General features: G+C 35.3%; 1 protein-coding gene across 1 annotated transcript in view; it reads right to left on the reverse strand.

The window, feature by feature from the left end:
* Nucleotides 1-506: 506 nt before the first annotated feature.
* The window catches only part of NAF1 (nuclear assembly factor 1 ribonucleoprotein), a 46,821-nt gene continuing 32,795 nt past the window's right edge, over nucleotides 507-14,532 (reverse strand). The window contains exons 5-8 of the mRNA XM_019736917.3: nucleotides 10,731-10,891; nucleotides 7,667-7,718; nucleotides 4,153-4,255; nucleotides 507-1,442 (exon numbers count right to left, since the gene is read on the reverse strand). Of these exons, the coding sequence (XP_019592476.2) occupies nucleotides 967-1,442; nucleotides 4,153-4,255; nucleotides 7,667-7,718; nucleotides 10,731-10,891 (792 nt within the window). The 3' untranslated portion in view covers nucleotides 507-966. The remainder of the gene's footprint in view (nucleotides 1,443-4,152; nucleotides 4,256-7,666; nucleotides 7,719-10,730; nucleotides 10,892-14,532) is intronic.

Genomic DNA, 14,532 nt, shown 5'->3' on the forward strand with positions numbered 1-14,532 from the left:
TAAATGAGGACTAGTTGAGACTACTTTTAAGGCCTTCCCTATTTCTAAAATTTCATAATTTCCCTTATATTTGTATCATGATGTAAAATAATACTGGTCATTTAGTTAACAACTCCGAATTCAGTCGGTCACTCATTAAATATTTATCAGCACCTAATCTATGTCAGGCATGTGAGAATCTGAGAGACACATAGTCTCCTAGTGTGGGGTCAAATACATTTTATTGTGAATAAATAACATTTTATGGTGAATAATCGTGTGTCCCTTTAAGTGGTTAAATACTGAATAGTGACCAAATAATGGCAATCTACATATATACTGAAAAGCTTGTCTATGCATAATGAATAAATATTAACTTTAATTATAGTCATAGTTTCTACCAATATGTAAAGCTTTCCATTCCTTCTCTGTATCCTTTACTTGTTCTAAAAAAAAAAAAAAAAAAAAAATCACACCATTTAAATTTACAGGTAAGTTGCATTTACAATCAAAATCAACTTCCAAAGTATGTTTATAAAAATAGTTTATTTTAAAGATTCTCCATAGAACTCCAACATCTTATTTTCAGATATACTAAGAAGATAATTAGTACATTCAGTACATTTTGATCCAGGATGAAAGTTGTTCCAGATCTATTAATAAATCTAAATATAGTTTAATTGGACAGGGACAGGAAAAAGTGGATTTAAAGTTTTAACTAAATATTGCATAATTAGATTTTCCCTCTGTAAATTTAAACTGATACAATTTCACATGGATACAATTTCATAAAGGTTACTAATATATATCAACTTACAACAAAAGGAAGAACTTAGTATTTTACAATGTTTTAAAAATCTAGCTCCATAATCATTTTCTTTAAAAAAACAAACAAAAAACCTTCCCATATTGAAAAAAGAAAACAAAAAATAAATTTTCCCATATAACATAAAAAGTCCACATTTCTCTGGAAACGTATACATTCACCTAATAGTACGATCCAAACTGAGAAGAATTACTATCTCCAGAAGAGGGGGGCGGAGGCAAGGGAGGTGGGGGCGGAGGTGGGGGTATGGGGTATGGAATGGGAAGGAACGGGGGAGGTGCCATGTTAGGCACAGCCCAACCCATGTTTACAGAGGCAGGTGGTGGAGGTGGTGGTGGTGGTGGAGGTGGGAGTGGAGGAGGGAGTGAAAAATGATGCATGTCAAATACTGGAGGAGGAAAGGGATACCGTGGCATCATGAGACTCTCTTGTCTCTGAGGTAGAAATCCTGGAGTCTCCAGAGATGCCGTGTGCTCCGGGTTATAAAACTGTGGAGGCGGGGGCCTGCCACGGGCAGGTCGGGGATGTCTACCCCGGGAAAATCCTCGTGTAGATTCTCTGTTGCGATACCCTTTTGAATGCTCTGAAGCACAGCTATGAGCATTCCAATTTTGATGTACTTCTGCAAAATCTTCACCTTTGAATGGGGGAAAAAAACAATAAAAACAAAATTAAAAATTAATCATAATACATCAAAAAATACTGTTTAAAATTTCAATAATGCCTTTTTTTTACTTCCAGTATATCGTATGGTAGTTAAAAAGCATAAGGCTTAAAATGATCAATTTTAAAGAATCCAAAAGGCCAGAGTATCAGGAAAGGAAAGCCCAGCACGACAGAAACCTTTTACACAATAACCACTCGACGCCAGGGGAACACCACAGAGAAACCTGGACACCACCCCCACCCACATTCGCAAAGGCTGAATGAGGGTCTAGACTTCCACCCCTGACAGGTGGTGATGCGATGTCTCCACCCTCAGACCAGGGTGGTGTCAGAGCAGGTTGAACAGGGGGCTAGTCACCAGGCCTCCCCACAGTGACTGGAGATCCCGTGGGGAAGCTGGCCTTCCACCCCCACTGACCTGCCTCCTGTACTGGGTGGAGTCAAAGAAGACCTAGCAGAGGCAGGATGATCATTGGTGCCCAGTGGTACAAGGCCACCCCCTACTGGAGTCAGGGGAGCAGTAAGGAGGCATCTGACCCTCCCAGGCACAAGAGGAGGCCTAGGCTTGCCCAGCAATAAGAGGGCACCCCTGGCCTCAAGTGTAACAGAGGCTGAGAAGAAAACCTGGACTTCTATCTTTACCTGGTAGTAACAGTAATAAGGGGACACCCTCCTTCTTTTCCCTGCCAGAGAAGTTTTAAAAACAAAACTGCTAAAACATAAGATTTAAATAAGATTTTGGGTCTCATCACATACCTATTATTTCTAGGTTTCAAATGAAAATCACTCGTCATACCAAGAAGATTTCAAACTTAGTGAAATCTCAAAATGAATTGAGGTCAATAGCAAGATGTCAAAGACCTCAGAACTACCTGAGAAATATTTTAAAAGTCATCATAAAACTGCTTCAATTATGAACACACTAGAACAAATAAAAACAGAAACCCTAAGGCAAAAAAAAATACAAAGAAGAAACAAAAAGAAAATTTTAACTGGAAATTCAATAATATAGTAAAGATGTCAATTCTCTCCAAGCCAATATACAGGTTTAATGCAATTCCTATAAAAATCCCAGCAAGACGTTTTGTCAATATAGAGAAGAGTATTCCAAAATTCATATCGAAAGGCAAAGGACTAGAATAGCTAAAATAATTTTGCAAACTTTCAGAAAAAAAATGTAAGAGAAAATCTTTGAGATGTAATGTATAGGTAAGAAATTCACAGACTCCATACAAGGAAAACTAATAAAGTGGGCTTTATCAAAATTAAGAATTTTGTTCTGCAAATGACCATTTTAAGAGGATGAAAACACAGGCTTAAGACTGGAAGAAATCATGTACAATAACTCTCATAATTCAAGTTAAAAAAACAGAAGTACAATTAGCTAACATTGGGCAAAATACACGAACAAATATATCAGTGAAGAGGATACACAAATTGCAAATGAACACATGGAAAGATGTTCAATATCATTAGCCATTAGGAAAATGCAAGTTAAAACCGCAATTAGATATCACTACACACTATGAGAATGGCTAAAACAAAAAAGTGACAGCACTAGATGCTGGTGAGAATGCAGAGAAACTGAGTCAGTCATACATCGGTGATGGGAGTGTAAAGTGGTACAGCCACACTGAAAAACAGTACGGCAGTGTCTTGACAAACCAAACATACAACTATCACATAGTCCAACGGCTGCACTCTTGGACACTTATCCCAGAGAAATAAATGAAAATTTGTGTTCTCACAAAAACCTGTACACAAATGCGTAAAACAACTTTATGCCCATAACCAAAAACTGTTAACAACCCAGATGACCCTCAGTGCATGAATGGCTAAACAATCTGTGGTATATTCATGTAATAGAATACCACTCTGGAAGGAAAAGAAACAAGACACATACAACAATGAGGATAAATCTCCATGCTCAGTGACAAGTGCCAATCAATCCCTAATGGTAACATACTGCATGATTCCATTTATAGGAGTATTCGCAATCTTGACATGACAAAAAATACCACGGAAATGCAGAATAGATTACTGGTTGCTAGGAGTTAAGGAGGAGGAGGTCGGGAGGAAAGTGTGAGTGACTATAAAAAGGCAACATCAGGGATCTTTTTCTATGATGGAACTGTTCTTATACCTTCATTGCCATCAATGTCAATACACTGGTTATGGTATTTTACTGCATAGTTCTGCAAGATATTACTATCGTAGGAAACAGCGTAATGGGCATACAAGAGATATTATTCCTTACAATTGCATGTGAATATATAAAAGCTTAGTTTTTATAAAGTACAAATAAAACATGAAAGGTATAATAAAAGGGAATGCATGTTAAAAATAAAATACCCTGATTTAGCTATTAAGTACCATAAAATTTAATTCTAAACAGGGAAGTAAGTACATTTCTTAAGAAAAAGTGCTCACGAGCACAAATGACTATACCAAGGCTTAGTTTGCCTTTTACCCCTAGAAGCTGTTTTTACATCCTTAAGCTTGAAAAACTACCAGTGGATTATCCTTGTTACTCTCTCCCACCACATCTCATGCTGTGGGAGAAGCTAGGTAGATGACAGGAGGCAAAAAGAATTCCCAGAAGTTTCCTTCAGTTTTATTACTGATGAACTTAAGTAAATGTAAGTGAAGATGAAAAATTATTATATATTACATTCACTCACCTGATTCATTAAATTCAGATTTGAATTTTTTCCGGCCTGGAATCTGAGACTTCTTTTTCTGTTTGGCTTCTTTTTCCTTTTCATCATCACTGAAATCTAAGGCCTGACAGAGAAAAATACATAGATTTATGTCATGTGAATTTACCAATTCAACGGTGCATACTTGGACACGAGAAGAACATGCCTATTACTTAACACTGACCCTGAAAGATAGTTTTACACTTAATATTTTCCAGTAATATTTGAATTAATTACATATGGCAGAAAAATAAAGTATTTTTTGATAAATGCCTAAAGACTATTAATTGACAAAGACCAGTAATCAGAAGAGCACTCAAGGCTTTACATTTATTTATTTACTTACTTACTTACTTTTAATTCCTAGAAAGTTACAGATAGATAACTTTAAAATGACAATCTTTAACAACCGTCAGACATGGCTATTCCCTAGCTAGAAGTCTGACTTCCTGCTGAGAGTCAAGATTCATCATAGTACCCCTGCCAAAAATGCTAAAGGAAGGATCAGTGAGGAATATGCAAGTAACAAAGTATCAGATCTAATATAAAAACAGAAGAGAATGTTTCATCTTTCACTCATTCAAAAATTGCACGTACTCATTATATGCAGGCACTGTTCTAAACACTTTACAGGTATTAATTATTTATTAATATAATGTCACATATAGTAAGGGCTGAATAATAAGGCAAAATTAGGGTAGAGAAAAATCACTGGCGATGCTATCTAGATAGCACTGTAGGAAAGGTTTTGACAAGCAAATACATGCATGACCCAACTTACAAGAGGAAATCATTTTAAATTGCAAGAGGGAAAGTCAGAGATAACTAAACTTGTGATTCACTGTTACAGCCCACCAAAAAAACAAGACTTATAAGCTATATAATGACTTCTATGATTCCTTAGAATACAGGCATATTATTATTTTATTATCAGAAAATAGATATGTTTCATAAAAAAATATGAAAGCAGGCTCACTGTGTATGCATGTATGCACATTTTAAAGGAAGAAACAAAATGTGTATGAAAGTCTCTGTGTGGGATTTTCAATATGGTGTTGCTTGGATACATTCTAGATCAAATGGTCCATGAAAAATGAGCCATTCACCTCAGGATCTATAACCAAATTCAAAAACATCAACTAATTTTAGTACCTTCAAAATACATGATTTTTTAATTACTGATCTTAATGTGCTAAGATTTTTTAAATCTTGTTGAATCTGGTGTCCAGCAGACAGTAGAAAGTATTGAGGTCAGATGGAAAACATTCCTGTCCCTGAAACTGTTCATTCAAATGAGAAAAATAGGTAAATAGACCAATAACAAGTGCTGTGATTTAGTGTTATGGGAGTATGGGGCTGAAGAGGAAAAAAAAGGGGCACGGAAGACTTCTTGGTACAGGTGACCCAAGGTAAATCTCTAATGATGAGTCAGCAGTGAAAAGAAGGGAAAAGAAATTTCCAAGGATTGGGAACATGTGCAGAGGTACAGTATATTCAAGAAATGAAAATGGTTCTGCAAGGCAAAGTGAAAGCTTCTTATAGAGGAAAATCAGAGACAATGAAATGAGAGAATAAAGAACCTTACTGTGCCATTTTAAATAATTGGGCATCATCTAAAGAGCAGGGAGGTTAAAGGATTTTAATTGGCAATAGTTTATTTTAGAGAGAATGTCATAGCAATATTTTGCTATCACCTGTTAAAATAGAAAAAAAAAAAACAACCACATTTTCCTTATATGGAAATTAATTTAAACTGGCATTCATAAAACACACTTAGTCAACTACAAATTAAGTACTCATATATTAGAAATGATTACGACTATGACACATTCCCTATACGTAATTTTCAGTTCTTTTATGCAAGTCCAACATTTCCCACTTTCACAGCATGGTTTTTCAAAAAAGTTTAAGCCCCACAAATTCCCAATTCTAATCTATGATTAACACTAGGCAATAATTCTAAACTACAAAATGTCATCAAAATCAAATGAACTTTAGACTTTCAGAGTTTTCCATACTGTAGAAATAAAGGACAGATAACTACTTAGAAAAAAACAAACTACATGAAGTATGCTCAGATTTAATTTTATAATTAGCCTAATCAAACCAATTTTATAAACAATTAGCATTACCATAATTAGCAACTCCAATGCTTAGGTCTGAAACAACAGAATATTTGCCTTTCACAAGAAATATCTTTCAAAACCTTTGTGCAGTCTCGAATACTTTAAAAGCATGTAATTTCAGTAATGCAATATCCTATACATAACTAAGAACATAAAGTGAAGCTTCAAGGCTTTAATGCAGGGGTGTCCAAACTGTGGCCCGCGGGTCAACTGCGGCCCGCGATCCATTGTTAATTGGCCCGCAGCAAATTCCAAAAATATATTTAGTTTACTTAAATAAACCAGATGAGGCAATACGTACTTCACCTCAATTGAGTGCCCGGCTGTTTGTGTATTTTACTGCCTATGGCCCTTGGTGAAAACCATCGAAAAAAGCTTGGACACCACTGCTTTAATGGAAATCACATGTCTACATGACATAAACTAGAAAATACACTCTGATGGCAATCTGGATACTAACCCAAGACCACTCACTGATTAAGTGACCCTCTAAGTGAGCATGAGTTACCTAATTCTTACCTCAGCAAAATTAGAAATTAACAGAGACTATGAATCTTCAACATTGCTTGAGAACATCTAAAATGAACAAAGTTACATCTACAAATACCAAGAATTTATATTATAGTATTGGGAAACTTCATAAGAACCACTGAACACATATAAAAACTCTCATAAGATTTACATGTTTTCTTTCATATTGTATAAATTCATACTATTTTCAAGAAATGTATACACTCATTGCTGTAATGTTTACATTTTAATAACTTAAAAGAAAGAAAATGTGCTCAAACATCTCTATGGAAAATTAAATCAAATGATCCTACAGACTATTCCTGACTCTATTCCACCTCTCTAGAAAGAGTCTGAGATGTAAAACTAGTCCTGCTGACATGGATTCAAAACAGAAAATCAAGAACTCTTCTTTGAAGACAATGATTATATTGTAAAAGATGGACAGGTAGGTAGATTCTAATGATTTTGTACCTCCAAAAGTAAGGCCGCTCATTAAAAGCACCATTAATAAATGTCTTCATGTATCACATGGTGAAATTACTAAATTGAGTAACATTTAAAAAAATAATGACAATTCTGCCTTTACCAGGTGTCAAAAATTGATTAAAAAATAGGAAATTATAAGTAAAATGATAAGTTGATAATTATTAAAATGTGGCTGAAAATATTTAAATAATCAATCAAAAATTCTTACTGAAAGTAGGTACAGAAGAGTCATCTAGGAGAGGAGGAGCCATGCGCTCACAGCAGGCAGTGTAAGCAGCATGAGAGACCTCCTCACCGTCAAGAATGATGAATTTGTAAGACTAAGTCCTGCCTTACTTTCTAAAATATTGCATGAAAAGACTTATATTTACATCCATTGGCGGTTCCTGATCATTCTTCCATGATGCATCCGATCCCCTATCCCTAGGAAGAGAAAACAAAAAGTCAAAGTACTTGTTAAGATCCTGGTAAGCACTTATAACTTAATAGCATGGAAAATCATAAAATCAAAGACATGAGCTCAGCTCTCAATTTTGCAATATATATGAAAATAAGAGCAAAAAGAGGAGCATTTATATGTCCTTTACCTTGTTTCAGAAGATGTGGGAAGCTCTAAGAAAAACCTACCAGTTGGACACACACAGATATTAGGACTGGGGTATCAGAATGAGAAGGCCAGGCTGTGGTGTGCAGAGGGAGGTGGTTCTGCCAGACCATAAGCATCTCCAGATGCTACGACTTGGACACTTTCATGACACCTGAGCTCAGTTCAGAAAACTCACTTCACTAAGTGCTTATTCTACACCCACTATAGGTCAGACACTGTTCCAGGACAGTGCTGAGGACACAAAAACAAGTATGAGACAGTCCCTTGTCTAAGATTTTACAGGCTTAACTGTAGAGATAACAACACGGAATGCTTTTCCTCAATTTACCTGAGGAATATCAATGAGACGCCATCAATAACTAGTGACTCTCAAAGCAGAGAGGGTAAAATAAAGGTTATCCAGTTTCGCAAGTGGGAGGAGTGTTTAAGATTCCGAAGGACAGTATAATCATAAGCATTAATTACTTTTAGTAGAAAGTTTTATACTCTATGACCAACCAAAGTATATATATATATTATATATATACATATATATAACATATATATCAATCACTAGTATGATTATAATTTCTGTAAACTCAGTTTAATCTTATTTTTTAATCGTTTTGATTCCATAGTTTGGCAATATATTGTCATTCAATTACATTAAAATATTACAAAGTATTAGCAGTAGATGTCTTCACTGCTTTAAACTAGATCTCAAAAATAAATGAGATTCTCAGGAATTCATTAAAATCATTAATCCATTAATCTACAATCTATAAAAATCAATTTACAGATGTCAGAGGGCTGGCACAATGTGAAAGTCATTAAGTTTGCTCTGAAATTCTGATTCAGGACTTTGACAGATGAGACATTGGCGACGACTTTTCCACCACTTAAAGTTTTACTTGCTAATTATCATCTTACACTTATGCATTTAACATAGCTCCAGTTCTCCTTTTGTGCATATATGCCATGTGTGGTGTCCTTAACCTGCAGTTTAAAGACATAAATGGGAAAAGTGCCCCAACCAGTGAACTTACCACTGAAAAAATCAAAATCTACTGAAGAAAAGATCAAGCAACATTTCAAAGAGCACTTTTAACATAGAGACTAAGTTCATGGGAAGCTAAGTGTAAAATAGCCTTACTAGAGGTGGGAAAGCTGGAGAGGAGCTGAACTTCTCTGCCTCAAAGGCCAAGTACTGCAGTGAGTTCCCAAGACAGACAACAAAATGCAGTCTACACTAGAACTGGCTTTGTCGGGCGGGGCCTCTGCAGGATAGGAGTAATTTCCCAATTCTTTAGTTTTTTGTTACTTCTTTCCAGGACAAAAGTCTTGTTCTTGCAAACCAAGAACAAAGCCTGCCCGTATCATTTAAAATCTATTTAATAAACATCTTCAAAAAACCTTTTTCAGTTTATCTGTTTTAAGTTAATATATTTTATTTGTCAAAAGCAAAACATATAGCAACATCCTAATATTCAAAGCAGAATGAAATGCTAATTAAGGCATGATTTTAAAACGTACTAAAATCTTTATGACTTTACTGTCTATTTAATTCACTTTTCTTGTCAGGGGTCATTTAGAAAAATTAACCTTATACAGCCTGAAGAATAACTTAGGCATAGCGTTCCTTCAGGTAATTACGTGGATTCTTAAACATGAATTTAATCAATTATCGGGAACAAAAATTTCATATCTGAAAAATAAGTAAAATTCAGAGACTTGATTTAATATGTAAGTGAAACGGAGACCTTCTGCCGTGCAGTTGGGACTAGCACTTTTGACATAGCACCAACACTGGTTTTTGAGAAACAAGCAACTTCAAGTTTTGACATAGCGCTCACTGACTGAAGTTCTCTTTGTATTTCCTACAAAGACCACATCCCTAATGCTTTACGATACTTCAAGTTTCCAATTAAAGGAGAACTAGGCCTAAGAGAGACATGCAAGTCAAACTGAGTGCAAAGTCTTCTTGGATTTAACATCTCCCTTCCCTCCCCATCTCTTGTGGACTTTTCTTCCACTCCTAATTTGACGATATTTTTAGTGGCTCATATTCATTACATCTTTCTAAAGCATTCAACCAAGTTTTATAGAAAAAGCAATTCCACATGAACTATATGCCACTGGTTTATATAAAATTAAATTGTATAATTATAATATGTTTGATATAAACAGCTCTACAGCTAAACACTTGGCAGCACAATTAAAACACGGAAATGCAAAGTTAACCAGTGGGAGCATAAGTATGCAGCAATATTACTACCCACATGACACAGGCATCATTTAGCGTAGTTACAGGCAAAACTGAGAGCGCTGGTTTATTAACGTCAACCCTGTTTACTACCACTTGATACACAACTTTCAGGGACACATTTTAGTTGTCTCTTCTCTAAGTTTATCATTTATAAGGAACCTGAAATCTACTCATTTTTTTTCTTGAGAATTACAAAGTTTTATTAATAGTTAGGCCAGTGAATATAATCCAAAGAAAATATTTAAAATGGAAAAGAATTATTTTAAATGGTAACACGAATACTGAAGTAGCATGTATATTAAAGAATGCATATAATCACAAACAATGAGTTAGAATTCATAAAGTTTATATGGCTCAAATGTATTCCTACTAGTTGATGAAGTCATTTTGGGCAAAAGATATAAATGATCTCTACCTGTAAAATCTGGTAACAAATTTTAGCTTTCAGAGGTGTTATTGGGAAAATAAATGAACTCTTTGGAAGATGGTAGATACCATTTAACTGTAAGAAACTACTATCACTGAGAATTATTACTAAAAAACAAACATTAGATAAGCAAATGACATATAATCAAGTACTTACTGTTTAAGTTTTTCTGTGAATATATATTGGGTGAAGTCTTTCATAGATGGAGCAAAATACATAGTGTCCTTTATTTTAATACCTTTACTCTCAATGTGTTCTGAAGAATTAAACCGTAACACATAAAATGGATGTGCAACAGGTCCAAATATCTCAAATATCTATAAAATAGAAGAAACATAAAAGCCTCCTTTAACATGTAAATAATCACTCAAAAAGTTAGTAATATTTAAAATAGAAAACAATGATAATTGGTAATTTGTGTCAGTGTCAGAGAAATAAAAACTGCATTCATATTTAAGCCATCTTTGTAGACTCATAAAGTTTTCATATTTTGATTATAAATGCATTAGCTTTTTCCAGATTTCTTTTTATGAATTTAAAACCAGTGTAGAAAGCTTACCCCTTGCTAAATTCAAATCATTTTGGTGGTACCAACTAGATGAAAATTATGAATTTTTATTTTTCTTATTGCTCATTTAAGTTGTATGGTATAAGAAAAGAATTACAATTGAAAACTTCTGAGAAATAAAATTCTGTCTGGCATTTGGAATCTTATAATACAAAACTTAAAAGCAAACTTCTGCTTTAATGGGTATTCCATCATTTCTGCTGTTTCCATACAGAGATTAACATTTTTAAAAAATTAAATCACAAACTTTTCTAATTCAAAAAGTCACAAAATAGCTTTGAACTTGAAGTTGCTTATTTCTCAAAAACCAAAGATGCTATAATACAACCTTTAACTTTTATGTAAAAAAAATACTTTTAGCTCACAAATTATTTCTGAAAATGTTTTATGAACCACGAAAGACTCATTTTCAAACTCCTCTCAAAATAAATACCTGAGTTTTTAAAAATAATGTTTCTAATAATGAATGTATTTATATTATAGGCACTAGGCCATGACTAATGTCACTGTAGATTGTTCCAGTCTTTTTTCTATTAATAAATTGTTCAAGATTATACTGTAGTTTTGCATACTGCTCCCTTTTAAAACCTAAAGTTGCATTAAGTTTTTCAATGTTATGAATATTCTTTGTAACTATAATTTCAGTGGCTATATAACATTCCTTTATAGATTTGGCACAATTTGTTCACTTGTCTTATATTATAGAACATTTAGGGAGCTTCCAATTTGTTCAATATAATTAATGATGCCATGACGAGCACCTTTATATCTACGTAAATTTCTGTACTTCAAGTCCTGAAAACTGATTTGTCAGGGAATTCCATTACTGGAGCCAAGAGTACGATGAGTATTAAAACTCTTGATGTAAATTACTAATTAACTTTCCAAATAATTTGGACCATTTTAAACGAACTACATTGAAAGTGCCTGATTTATATTACATCCTCAGTTCTTGAGATTTTTATAGTAAATGCTCTCATTTTATGCTTTTTAGTCTACCACTCAAGATTTTATTAATTTTCAATATGGCATAAAACAGCTCATCCATCAGGATACCAACACTATGAAGATGCAATTACTCTAAAAACAACTAGCAATATTGAAAACAATTAAAATGCCAATGAAATAATACTAATAGCATCAAAAATTTAAGCTTTTTTTTTTTAAAGCTAACAAATAATTGGAAAGAAACAGAAATTTGCTTTGAAAACATTTAGAAAAATATTCTTCCAACCAGGATTGCAAAGGATACGAAGACTATATTGGAGCACATCTTTTACTGACCTACATTATACAGATTAAAGTAATATGTCACCTTACTTGTCACTTTCTTAAAGAATCTTAAAAACAATTTCCTTTTTTTTTTTTTAACTCCCTTGATGAAGATAGAAAAATCTGATTCTTTAAGTTCGGACAGGGATAAAAAAATATCTTTAAAAAATTTCCTATGACTCCACTAGGGCAAAGTACAATAATCATTGTGACCTGGCACATAAAGCTGTTTCCCAAGGATGTATTTCCTGGGTGGCATGACTGCATTTCCTAACTGTGAGAAATGATTTCACTACAGAAATATCTTAATACTGTCAGGCTTATGCAGAGACCAGTTTGAACTAAAATATAAGTGACATTCAACATTCTTAGATAAAACCAAAGTAGACTTAGTTGCCCATTCTTTTTCTTTTTAAACCACTGGTCACATCTCTTGACTCACTTGAACTCCACCCCGCCCAGCTAGTGCTGCATCCCCGAGGGCACTCTCAACACCAGGTCAACCAGCCAGACACACGCTCCTAAGGAGCCTCTTTCAACAGGTGGGCCTTACGGGCAGCTGGCAGGTGGCAAAAGGCTAAGCTACCTCAGGCCTAATACTGGTGGTAGCCAACCTCAGTTCACAGCAAAGCCACCCCCACACGCCTCCAGGTCCAGCACGGACAGCAGTCAACTGCATACAGCTTTGAGGCACCTACCAGGTAGCCATGGGCCGGTAAAAGGCAGGGCTGAAATTGCCCAAGAGATTCCAGAAACAACTCACTCAGAGGCCAGCTTCAGACCACACAGAGCACTACCTGGTTAGACCCACAAGTGGCACACCCAAATGGGATTCTCCACAGGCACAAGCCCACAGGGGTGAAGCCTCCTTAGAGGAACCAGTCCTTAACACAGCAGTTCATACACTGTGGGCAATGCCGATCCTCATAGCTACTCAGCCTAGGAGCCAATCCCACCCACTAAGCCAAAAGCAATCAAAGCTCAACTACAACAGGAGAACACACACAATATACGGGACACCTCTGGAAAGCACGCACGGGAGATTAGGGAGACTGCTACAAAGGACACCTACTACATATACCACCCAGCAAAGACTGAGAGGCATAGGTGATCTAGCTAATACATAGAAGCAAACACCAGGTGGCAGCCAGAATGAGGAAACAAAAAAATGTGTCCCAAATAAAAGAACAGAAGAAACCTCCAGAAATGGAACTAAATGAAACGGAAGCAGCCAGCCTACCAGAGGCAGAGCTTAAAATATTGATTATATGAATGTTTAAGGAACTCAGTGAGAATTTCAACAGAAGGATAGCAAGCATAAAGAAGGACACAGAACCTCGAAAAACAACCAGTCAGAATAAAGAATACAATAACTGAAATGAAGAATACACTCGAGGGAATCATCAGCAGATGAGGTGAAGTAGAGGATCAAATAAGAGATTTAGAAGACAAGGGAGCAGAATTCATCCAACCGGAACAACAACAAAAGAATAAAAACAATGAAACTAGTTTAAGAGCTCTGTGGGACAACGTCAAGCGAAACAACATTCACATCACAGGAATACCAGAAGGAGAAGAGAAGGAGCAAGGGATCAAAAACATATTTGAAGAAATAATGACCCAAACGTCCCTAACCTGGTGAAGGCAAATGATACACAAGTCCAGGAAGGGCAGAGTGTCCCAAACAAGGTGACCTCAAACAGGCCAAACCAAGACACATCATAGTTAAAATGGCAAAGATTAAAGATAAAGAGATAATCCTAAAAGCAGCAAGATAAAGACAGCTAGTTACTTACAAGGGAGCTCTTAGTTGCCTATTCTTAAGATCTGAACTGTTTACGAGCCACAGCTACAATAAAATCATTATGAAGTTTTAAGTACATCAATGCCACATACGGCAGGCAACAGGAAGCTACATTATGGAATCAGTGTATGGCACACACCAATACTGAGGTATTTAGATTAGCAGACACTTGGTCCTGTCCAACATGTCCATGGAGACATTTGGTCCATTGTTAATATAAATCCCACCCTTTTGCAAGATTCCAACCCTGACCCACCTACCTAACCCCATCTACCATTACCAGCCAGGTTACCAAGAGTTATTATTGACAATAC

Source organism: Rhinolophus sinicus, chromosome 15 (assembly GCF_057876585.1).
Source record: "Rhinolophus sinicus isolate RSI-liver-muscle chromosome 15, RSI-T2T, whole genome shotgun sequence".
NCBI lineage: Eukaryota > Metazoa > Chordata > Mammalia > Chiroptera > Rhinolophidae > Rhinolophus > Rhinolophus sinicus.